The sequence below is a fragment of the Sprattus sprattus genome, assembly GCF_963457725.1.
Source record: "Sprattus sprattus genome assembly, chromosome: 21".
Taxonomy (NCBI): domain Eukaryota; kingdom Metazoa; phylum Chordata; class Actinopteri; order Clupeiformes; family Clupeidae; genus Sprattus; species Sprattus sprattus.
The window spans coordinates 17,624,771-17,636,854 of NC_137919.1; the positions used below are offsets into that span (position 1 = coordinate 17,624,771).

At 38.8% G+C, this 12,084-nt stretch overlaps 1 protein-coding gene and 1 long non-coding RNA gene across 2 annotated transcripts; both read right to left on the reverse strand.

Annotated features, from left to right (window-relative positions):
- Positions 1 to 1,743: 1,743 nt before the first annotated feature.
- Positions 1,744 to 5,465, reverse strand: LOC308382144 (NLR family CARD domain-containing protein 3-like; the record flags this gene model as incomplete). Its single annotated transcript, XM_080859832.1, is given in 5 exon segments — positions 1,744 to 1,921; positions 2,363 to 3,441; positions 3,443 to 4,176; positions 4,294 to 4,489; positions 5,433 to 5,465. Coding segments are annotated over 5 exon segments (2,220 nt in total).
- A 3,839-nt stretch (positions 5,466 to 9,304) lies between these two features.
- On the reverse strand, positions 9,305 to 11,435 carry LOC308382297. Its single transcript, XR_013969053.1, has 3 exons — positions 11,337 to 11,435; positions 9,821 to 9,946; positions 9,305 to 9,711 (listed from the first exon to the last, which is right to left on the reverse strand). It is a non-coding gene; the product is annotated as an uncharacterized lncRNA (long non-coding RNA).
- Between the last annotated feature and the right edge of the window lie 649 nt (positions 11,436 to 12,084).

Sequence of the window (12,084 nt, forward strand, 5' to 3'; positions counted from 1 at the left end):
TGTAACAATAAACACTACCTCGTATAATTATGACTATAAATGTGAAACGTAATTGTTAATGATACAAATATTCTCGTATTTATTATTATCATAATTATTTTAATCCGAGGATGTCTGTAGAGTTGACGTGAGCGCAATCACCAACGGGTTCTCACAAATTCGCCCGTTAACCCTTTTACTGTAATACGGAGTTTTTTCAAATGTCATTCCTCAACGCGATTCCTCAAATAACCACAAGATGGCCCGTGGAATCCCATTTCAGAAGATTACGGTAGAGTTACGACTGCTATTTCGAGTTCTGAAAGTTGTCTGAAGTTCAGCAGAAAGCACAGAAGAAAAAAATAACGAGAATGCAAATGTTTTCATAAATGTTTCCGAAGTGGAGTTCCTTCTGAAATCCTTCGGCAAGTCTTCCCAACTGCTGTCGAGAATGAGGCCCATTGTCTTTGACAGAACACTATGATGGCCATTCATTGCTACACTTCATTTATGTGTGACAAGAGAATGTCCTTTAACTTCAAATACCCTTCAAATACCCATCAAATACCCTTCAAATACCACGCCACCACCTGCTTTTTTTTTGCCAACTAGAGAAGTGTTCTAATAGCTGGTTTGTTGATTTTTCCTTTGCTTTTATCTTTGGTGCCTAAACTGACCACAGTGGTGCTCCTTTCCACCTCTGGGTCATCCTGAGTGAGATGGGGTTTGAGGCCATTCCTCTACTGTCCTCCTCAGAAACTTTGGTCCCTGGATCCATGCTTTGCACTTGACCAATGTGCTTGCAGTCACACCTCTTGATGCCTTGTCAGCTGAGTACAGTTTGGTTCCAGTGTACCTCCTTTGTGCTACATCAGTGTTGTCCCCTATGAAAGAAACTCTATTTGCAACAAAAGTGTGAAATCTTGTTGTTCATTTGCTATTTATATACAGACTGTCCTAAAGATTGACTGACTCCGCTTTAACAATTTCTCAGCATTTTGTCCATTTGAACAGCCAGCACTTCAGCTGCCAGGATCATGTGGGGGATGGTCATCTGTTTTAAAGGAGCCACTCATACAATAAATCAAATGTCACGCAGCTTCAATTAACCTGAATCATTTGGGTCAATGTGTACGCTAGATGTACGCCTATTTTTAAAATATCTTGGATATGGATATCACAATGATTTCCTCATGTGTTAAATACTTTATTTTCCTTGTAATTATATATGGCTTGCCAAAAAATTGGTGTAAATCTCTCGTGTAGACGACAGAAGTAAAGTGTAGCCTATAGGTCCTATACTGTACGGGCAAGCACATGCCCCCTTAAAATAGCGTTCTGAATACCCGCCACAGACTTTAGACATTGCGCCTCTGACATTAGACCAGCTTTTTTGTGGTCAATGGCGCATGGCGCACGGCGCACAGCGTTGTTTTGAAACTTCAAAATACCACTTGCGCCAGAGAAACGCCTTCTCTGTTCCGCCCCGCCCATCCCGGCGCAAGTTCATTTCGACGCGCGCCTCTGGAGGGAAAATCCTGCTGTGCGCTGGGTGCAAGATAGGAATGATACACGCGTCGGTGACAATGTCAATTGCTCTGGGTGCAAGATAGGGCCCTATGTGTGAAAATAGAACATAGCCTGTCTCTAATAATGGGGATGCTTTTCAGGTATAGTTTTCAAAGTATATATTAAGAAATTAAAATGTAAAAATGTTCCCACAGAACTCATCATCACTAGGGAATACTGAGGAATCAAAATGTCTTACCTGAGAGTCTCCAGTGCACAGTTTGGGTTCTCCAGTCCGCTACAGAGTTCTTGGACCCCGATATCTCCAATACTGTTGTCACTGAGATCCACATTGTTCAGTTTTGAAGATGCTTTACTGAGGATACATGCCAGTGCTGTACAGCTCCTTTCAGTGAGCCCACAGCTATTGAGCCTTAAGGGGGAAACATACACCAGTGACTATAAGCTCAATGAAAAGGACACTGCTGCTGTCTGTGTATTAGTGTTGTGCTTCTAAACCAATTCAAACATCAGACTAAACATTTCTCCACTTATCAGAATTGAAAATGGACAGGTGGTCAGGAGTTGTGAAAATCTGTGGGCAACTTTCACAGGAAAACGTGATAAAAGTGCAACAAATTCTGATTTAATTCAAACGTAGTCACATTATACTCTATGCTCATAGTGAGATAATCCATCCCATCTAGTAAATCACATGTTTATTTGCATTTGAAGATTTTATATGAATTTCAATTGTTTCTAGACTGGGTTTATTATTTGAATGTTTAAAATGTGCATTCAAAAGTTGGATGGAAACACAGCTAGTGTCATGACCCCCTCCCATCCTGAGAATACACACTGGTACGATACTTACTTAGCCTTTTGAGATTCTTCCACTACTGGTTGCAGCCTTAGGAGACATTCATCAGATCTGATGTACTTCTTCAAGTCAAACTCATCCAGCTTCTGTTCTGATGTCAGCAGCACAAACACTAGAGCTGACCACTGAGCAGGTGAGAGTTCAGCTTCAGAAAGTGTCCCAGCACTCAGCAACCTCTGGACCTCTTCCACTAAGAAGTGATCATTGAGTTCATTCAGACAGTGGAAGAGGTTGATGACCCTTTCTGATGAAGGAACCTCCCTGATCTTTGCCTTAATGTAACTGATTGTTTTGTCATTACACATCTGAATTCGTCCTCTCTGTAGTAGGCCATGCAGGAGTGTCTGGTTAGACTCTAGAGAGAGGCCAAGAAGGAAACGGAGGAATAGGTCAAAGCGTCCATCTTCATGCTCCAAAGCTTTGTCCACTGCACTCTTCTGTAAGATGATCATGGATTCCTCCATTGAAGGAGACAAATTCAATATCTTTTTCCAAAGCTTATTGGATTTTTCAGGAGCTTGGTGTCTGGATATAACGTCTTTCCCTTCAACTACCATCATCAAAAACACATACAAAGCTGCAAGATACTCCTGGACACTTAAATGCAAGAAGCAGAACACCTTTTCTTGATAAAGCCCTGATTCTTCTCGAAAGATTTGGGAGCAGATGCCAGAGCATACTGCTGCCTCTCTGACATCAATGCCACACTCTTTTAGATCTTCATCATAAAAAATCAAATGACCCTTCTCTAACTGTTCATAAGCCAACTTCCCAAGACCAAGGATAACTCCCTTGTTCCACTGTGGATCAAGGTCATGCACATTTTCAAACTTGCTGCTCCTCTGTTTGGTTTGGAAAATGAGGAAATAGGTATACATCTCTGTCAAAGTCTTTGACATCTGTCCACCTCCTGAAAAGCCAAGAATTACCCCAAGAACAGTAGCAGCAATCCAGCAGAACACTGGTATGTGGCACATAATGTGGAGGCTCCTTGATGATTTGATGTGAGAGATGACATTGCTGGCAAGATTCTGATCACTGATCCTCTTCGTGAAGTACTCCTCCTTTGTGTGGGTCATTGAACCCTTGTACCTCTGTGACCCGATCAACACACTCAGGTGGGATTTGATTGGCTGCTGCTGGTCGAGAGGTAATCCAAAGTAAAGCAGAGGGGAGCAGGTTACCCTTGATGACATTTGTCAGGATTACATCCAATGAGGTGACCTCTGTCACATCAGTCAAACTTTCATTTTTCTGAAAGTCTAATTGGAGTCGACATTCATCCAGACCATCAAAGATGAACAACACTTTGTACTTCCCTTGACTGGGAAAAGTGAACTGCTTTATTTCTGTGAAAAAGTGGTGGAGGAGATCCATCAAAGAGAGCTGGTCTGTTTTTATGAGGTTAAGCTCCCTAAAAAGCAGTGGAAATATGAAGTGGATATCCTGGTTTTCTTTTCCCTCTGCCCAGTCCAGGATAAACTTCTGAACTGAGACAGTTTTACCAATGCCAGCAACTCCTTTTGTGACAACACTTCTGATTGGTTTGTCTTGGCCAGGTAAGGGTTTAAAGATGTCACTACATTTGATTGATGTCTCCTGTCCAGCTGGTCTCTTGGATTTTAACTCAATCTGTCTGACTTCATGCTCTTCATTTACTTTTCTACTTCCTCCTTCTGTGATGTAGACCTCTATGTAGATCTTTTCTAGAGGAGCAGAGCCTCCTTGCTTGTGTATACCTTCAAAAACACTCTGGTACTTGTTCTTGAAATGTCTTTTCAGATCAGTCTGATAAACAACCAGCTCACCTATGTAAGAAACACATAATCATGTTTTTTAAGCCACCAACAATGAGGTCAAATCATTTGTATGTTTCTATTTTGGGATGTAGCATATTGATGAAAATTAATATGAAGATGTTTTACTTTGTTGCAGTTTGTCAGCGATATCGCTCTGCTTCATATTCCTAAGGAAGTGCAGTGCCATCTTCAGAGCCCCTTCTCTGGCTTCACTCTCATCGTCCTCGTTACTCTCAAAGTTCTCTTGGTAATCTGGACTCAGCATCCTCTTGAATCTCTTCAGCTCATTCTTCACAAAGGTGATGATGTTCTCCTCTAACACCTAAAGTACGAATATCTGGTCACACTTGCATGTAATTATGCCATAAAACCATAGTACCAGAACATTTACAGACTGTACTTATGTTTACCTCAACCCTGATGGGAGCACTTGAGTTAACCCTTAACTCTTTGGTGACGGTCCATTCAAATTTCGGTCACTCATGACTGGTCACGTATCTGGTTACATTCTTGTTCTATTTCACTCAATCTTCGTTCCCATGGTACTGAAAATGTTGTTTACAGTTGTCCAATCACAAGGATGTATTTTATTTGAGTACCCAATCTCAAATACCATTGGTTTAGAGACGTTTTACCGGAAAAAATAATTGACGGCGCTTCATTTCAAATATGGCGTTTTCAAGCAAAGTGTATACGCTCGATCAAGCGGTTCAGCTTTGTTTACAAACGGACAATGAAGAGGATAACGATGCAGATAGTTCAACTGGTAGGATGAGCAGTGGAGAAGAGTAAGAACTTGACAATCTGTAAATGAATGATTGTGATCTGATCAAGAATTGAGGTGAGATGCGTCTATGCTGACTCCTGAATGACACGCTGTTTATCCTTACATTACAATTTCCGCTTTTTTGCGGCATCAATATATACATAATTTTTAGTAACACTAAACGTTTGAACATTATATTATTATTTGGAAGGGGTTATTGGAAGTTATTAGACGTTTTCTTGAAAATAACCGATGTGTTTCTAGTGTTTTGGGTCCACGTGGAATGACGTGTCATTCATGCATTCGTTCGTGCCATATGTCCCGCATTTAGATCGCGATACAAATTATTTTATACAATGCTATCACTTCTGTCTCATAGTTCTTTTGTTTTGTATCTTGATCAACCAAAATAAATGATTATATATTTCTATACTTGCATTTGTGTTGTTATTTCTCGTAATAGCTTTGTGGTTTTCAAGTTTGGCACAGTATGGGCTACCACAAATAGGTCACTCTTGACCTTCCATGCCATGTTTGTTTATTGAAGTAACCTGATCAAATAACTGTTGTTCATGTTGTTCAAATGTTCTATAGTGACATGTTTTATATCTATTTAGGCAAATACATTGGTGTTTCAATATGAGACAGAAAATATATATTTTTTGGGAAAAAAATATGTTTTTTTCCAAATAATTATGTTTTTCCGGTTTTTTCAGCGACCTATAGATGCATGAAAGGAGATGAAGATTTTGTCAAATTGACTCCAAACTTGGCAGGAAGATTCCTTACAATATATACTAAAACTTAGCGTTTGCACAATTGCAGTAATTTAAACATGATGGCAACCACAGCAGATTACACCTACATTTTGTGTTTTATTTCAGAAATATCGCCGCATAAATTAGCATAAATTATGGTTTAATAATTTAAATTGAGAGAATTTTTTTTTTAAATCTATTCTACATTGATTCTACATCCATCACCCTTTAAAATGAATCATAATATATGGTGTTATGTGCAATATTTGCAGAGATATCCAAGATTTACAAAAAGTCACTAAAAATTGTCAATTTTGGGGCAGTCACCAAAGAGTTAAAAGCATTATAGAACTCATTCATAAGCACTGAATGATGTGTTTGTTAAGACCTTATGCCAGCAATCATAAACTGACCAAATCTATCTATAAATCCAGGAACTCTGTGTGTCTGTCTGTCTGTCTAGGGCGTTCCTCACTGACGATAGTTCCGTTAGTTATGAGATTTCGCATGTAGCTTACGCATGTCATGAACCTGTGCATCCTTGATTTTGAAGATTTTTGAATTTATAGTTTTCGAGATATTTGTATTTTACCGTTTCCCGTAGGAAACAATGGGTTATCGTCTCCCGTCCCGTCGGCACTATGGGTAGTGACGTCACAATCAAACGCGTAGCGTTATTAAACTATCCTGCCTTTACTCAAAGTTCAGAATACCGTTGGATAGAGGAGGTGAGGTCCGCATTCAAATTCTTCTTGGTGAACAGATACAGACTTTTGCTCAGGTAATCTTAAGACAGTGATTGATTTTATCTATTCGTTTATATAAGCTTCTTTATATTAAGTTTCAAAGTAATGTCTAGAGTTGTACAGTCATCTAACAGACAGGGAATAGTAATCCATCAAAATATTCATAGTGTTGGGATATATTAGTATAGCGTATTTTTACAGTACATTTCTGCTTTTATTTGACTTACAACTTGGCAAACTCATTTCATAAGCATGGTTGAAATGTAACTGTGATTACAGCACTTATTCATGGCACATGCAAAACGCATGAATTTTAGCAACGTAAATTATGTCATAGTCATAGAACAGTCGTCGTCATAGGTGTTACCCCAGCTGATGCGTATGGGCCTGGCATGTAACCAACTCTCATTACCATGTAGTAGTATATTGTAGTTTGATGTATTTGTATAAGAGTTAGCTTTCTATTCAACGTTGCCGGTTAGCCTAGACCAGTGACCATGTGTTCATGGCATGCATCTATTGACGCAATGAGAGAGGTTTTCCGATGTATTAGTGTCCCGATGTATCTGTTATAATTTGTGTGTACTTTGTTTTCTCATTATTGCAATATTATAAACCTCAGTCTGCATTTACCCTGGCTGGGAGAGGCTGTCATTCCGAAGATACTGTGTGTGATCTCCTTTGCTCTGTGTTCATTAAACCTGTCAGAGTGTATGAATAAACGGCTGGGTGCCAATCAAATCACAACGCAAGAGTGGAGTACTACAACACTACAAATGGTAGATAATATTGATAAGCCTCGGAGGCTTTCAGATTGTTCATTGCTTTCCCATCTGTTGCTATGGAGTCCACGAAATACGCGCAAATAAACATGAAAAGGAAACATGCATCACAATAATACTTCAGTGTAACCTGTACCTATGTGGAGTGCAAATATGTCTTGCTATTACACTACCCAACAGCTACACCTACGTCTGTTAACACTACAGAATTCCTACGGGCACTGCACTAGTGTTAATAATGGAAGATATTACACTGGATTGATGAAAGGGGAAAATATGACAGCAAGAACTACTGTTATGTATTCATCATAACACACAGTTAATCATCACACAGAATTTATCCATGACACAAGCATCGTTTGGGTCAATATGTTTTCTATGTTATAGAAGATGTTATGTCACCTACACTGTAAAAAAAAAAAAGCCTGCCTAACTTAAAATTTCTAAGTGACCGGTTGCACCTAAATTTTTAAGTTGGCCCAACTTAAGTTGCGGAAGCAAACTTTTTTTAGTTGTGCTGACTACCCCTGCATGTGGACTGAACTTAAAATAGAATGTTGTGTCAATTAAAGATTCTCTGTTGACTAAACATAGCTAGTTGGGCCAACAAGCAGACGCAAAATGAAAAATAATGTTGCCCTTATTAATTATTTCATGTTGGCCAAAAAGCCTATTTTTCATTATTTCAAATAAATTACACACAATAATCTGATCAAGTACATTTGATTTATTTTCATTTAAAATCAAATAACAGCATTAACTCAGATATCATTTAACACATTTCAAATTATTCAAACATCACATAATTCTCCCACGTTAAGACAAAACACGAAATAAACAATGCACTTTAAACAAACGGTGTGTGTGCGTGTGTGTGTGCGGGTGTATGTGTGGATGCGTGTGTGTAGGGTTATGTGCGTTTATGGAGTGTGAGGCAGCTTGAGAGTATGAAGTTAGAGCACGGTGCTCTCCAGTGTGAAAACTCAAAGTTAGAGCAAGGTGCAACATTACAAACTTACAAAAATTCATCAAATTTTAACCGTAACATTTGAAAGAAACCTTGACCATTAAACCTTAAATAACAAATTTTTCAAGGACAGATGCAACCTTCTCTATTTCAAAGTGCTTTGGGTAGGCTTTAGAGTACACAGTTTCAGCCAATTTGTCCAAGATATTAATTTTCATGTCTCTTAGAGGCTTTTTTCAGCCTCAACTCCACATCATATGAAAACGAAGGCACTGAAAACTTTAAACAAACGGTGTGTGTGCGGGTGTATGTGTGGATGCGTGTGTGTAGGGTTATGTGCGTTTATGGGGTGTGAGGCAGCTTGAGAGTATGAAGTTAGAGCACGGTGCTCTCCAGTGTGAAAATCTCACTGTAAAATGTGATAAGTTGCGTTTACTTGGAGGAGTCCAGGAAACCGGTTGCCTTGAACAAGTCAAGTACATTGAAATAGAATTTTCAAGTAAGGTGTACTTAGCCTCCATAGTACACCTAACTTGAAAATTCTATTTCAATGTACCTGACTTGTTCAAGGCAACCGGTTTCCTGGATTCCTTCAAGTAAACGCAATTTTACAGTTAAGTTAGAGCAAGGTGCAACATTACAATATTTTTACAGGAACATTTTAACATTTGACAAGTAAATGGAGGAGGATCTGATAGGACGGGATGTGAAGCATGGAAAATTAGCCTTAAGTTCAAAATGGCTAATTATCGTCAGAAACTCCGCAATGCAGGATGCAGTTTTGCATTTGAAATTGTGAGAGGCAGCTTGAGAGTATGAAGTTAGAGCACGGTGCTCTCCAGTGTGAAAATCCCACTGTAAAATGTGATAAGTTGCGTTTACTTGGAGGAGTCCAGGAAACCGGTTGCCTTGAACAAGTCAAGTACATTGAAATAGAATTTTCAAGTAAGGTGTACTTAGCCTCCATAGTACACCTAACTTGAAAATTCTATTTCAATGTACTTGACTTGTTCAAGGCAACCGGTTTCCTGGATTCCTTCAAGTAAACGCAATTTTACAGTGAAGTTAGAGCAAGGTGCAACATTACAATATTTTTACAGGAACATTTTAACATTTGACAAGTAAATGGCTAATGGCAAAATGGCTAACTATCGTCAGAAACTCCGCAATGCAGGATGCAGTTTTACATTTGAAATTTTACATTTGAAAGAAACCTTGACCATTAAACCTTAAACAACATATTTTTCAAGGACTGTATTCTTGCGGTGCACTCCATTCCCTGGTGTAAAAGAATTTTCTGGACTGCCTCGAATGTATATTTAAAGTCCTTAGGGTACTCGATATTTAAAGCAAAAAACAGACCGAAGAGGATCATGAGAGCATTTGGGAAGTCTCCCAGATTGTCCATGACAACCTCCTCCTCCAGTACTAAGGCCACATTGACCACTGTGTTGGTAACACTGTCAGTTACCTCCAGGATCCCCATTTTCATGGCCTTTGTATGTGGCCCCAGTGCCTCAGTATCCTGTGAAACACAATAAATGACACTTAGTGTCAGACTGAAAGCATAATGTCTTATGCAATTATTCCTGCATCTCAAACAGTAATACCATAAAGTTACTAAAATGATTTACCTTAATAGAACCTTTACCAGCTTGCCAGTGGTGAAGCCTGTAATGCTTAACCAGGACGTCTTGCTGCAAATGGACAAATTTACAATGGCGGCACTGCATGTGATTAGAAGTCTGGAAAAAAAATAACTGAAATACAAACAAAGACAAATGCATCAATAACTGGTGATTATTCGAAGAGAACAACCATATTAAACTATGCTTATGTATTTTTAGGGCATTCTTAAACCTAACGCTGATTCCACTCAGACGCTATGCGTCCCGCTCCTTTTGGGAATGAATGGAGATGAGAACCAAGCAGTCACCAATCAGTTCGGCGTGTGTGAGAATTGGAAGTTGTGCAAAGGGCGGGAGTATTAAAAAAATAGAGACACAAGATGGAGGGTCTCTGGAGTCTGTTACTGAGAAATATTTAATCTGAATAAAGCTGAATACAGGTGTTTAAACGACTTTTATATGTCTACTTCGACTCAGTTTGTTGTTTATATACTACACGGACACTGTCAGGGCAAACAGAATGTTGTAGGTCCTAAATAAAGCTCTCGACGTTATTGTTAGCTGGCTGCTAACACTTTAATGGAAGATAAATGTAGAAGCTAGCTGCTAACATTAGCCTCATCGGTGCGTTTTGCCTTAAGGGAATACATTTAGTGGATACGTAAATAAATTAGAGCATGTGCAACATCTATTACATTTTATTGACTTCACAAGCTAATCTGCTATTACTTTCTACTTGACACTCCCTACCTGACAGCCAAACTGATTTTTCTGACCCCCGCCTGCAGATAAAACGGTCGACTGGAAACATAGCTTAACAATGGCTAACTAGCCATCATACCTCTTCTAGGCTAAGTATAGCTGGGTACAGGGTGGTTGGTGAGGCAAATTGATGATCTCAAAATATGGTAAACCGCTTAAAACTCCAGTAGCAGGTATTAGTTTTCGTGTTTTAAGCCAATACTGGTTATTTTTCAGACTGAAATGTTTTTCACTCTTGCATAAGGAGACTTTATAGAGTATAGAATACTATCTGCTAACACGAAGGCACATGTGCTTTGAATGTTAACTAGGCTCACTGATCAGCCACTGACTATGTGATTGCAAAGTGCTAGTTACCAAGACTAGCCGGCTGCAGCAGAGCCATTTATCACACGTATCATAAGCCAGAACGCAAATGGAATTTGACAATCAAAACATTAAACCTTTAAATAACTAGCGGAGAACATTCCAGGAAATGTGTGCTACAGCGCTTATACAAATAATTATAATAAATAAATATATATGGCGCTACCTAACCATTAGGGTCAACCTAAACCACGTGCCAGTGGGGAAGGAAAGCTAAGATGTAATAATTGAAAATGTGAATTGCCAGCACTGCTCATCGCTGCAGGTAGGTTATTGACAATATAGATATTTCAAACTTAGTTGAAAATAGATATATACAATCGACAATAGATTTATTCAATTTGCTGATAACCTCGTAGCACAAAGACAGGGAGCTTATCTTTGAAACACTCACCATCTCAAGATGTCGTGACTTGACTTGTGAGGAAAATTCTAGAATAGAAGCCTAGTAGAAATCCGTTGCGCATGCTCAGACAATTCTCGCTGGTCCCTCTTGCTCAGCCAACATAATATTTTTTGTGGGATGTTAAAAGTTTGGTGAACACAATTATATATGTTCCCTTGATGAACATTTTATAGTACAGTAATGGAAATCATGCAATCATTGGCCAAACATATTTTTCTTTTTTGACACAACCACCATGTTGAGCAAACATGTATTTTCACATTTGTACAACTTTTTGCATCGATAATTTTTTTACAGTGTAGTGAATGCTGCCATACGCTTTTCATAAATGTTCCCCCAGAATGCTGCGCTCGTCTAATGAGTGTCGTTTAGCACTGTCGGCTGTGCAAGTACAAATGTGCAAATGACTAAATGTAAATGTCATAAACACATATTTTTTCAGTGTTTATGAAGGTGATTTAAAATCCTTATGTAATTACCCTTCAACTTAAGTGTTATTGTGGTTTATAAGTATCGTTGTTATAACTTATTGATACTCAGTATGATGCTCTTTTGCAGTGTTGCTACAATGTTAGAAGGCATCTGTAGAAAAGTGATGCAGCTTTTAACTTACTTCACTGGGATTGATCTATACTATGATGTAGCAGTAGCCATTGGGTTTACTGTGAGATAAGTCTGCTTTAACGGCTGCTTCTATCTAGAGATTGACTTGTAGTAGAGACATGATGTAGCAGTA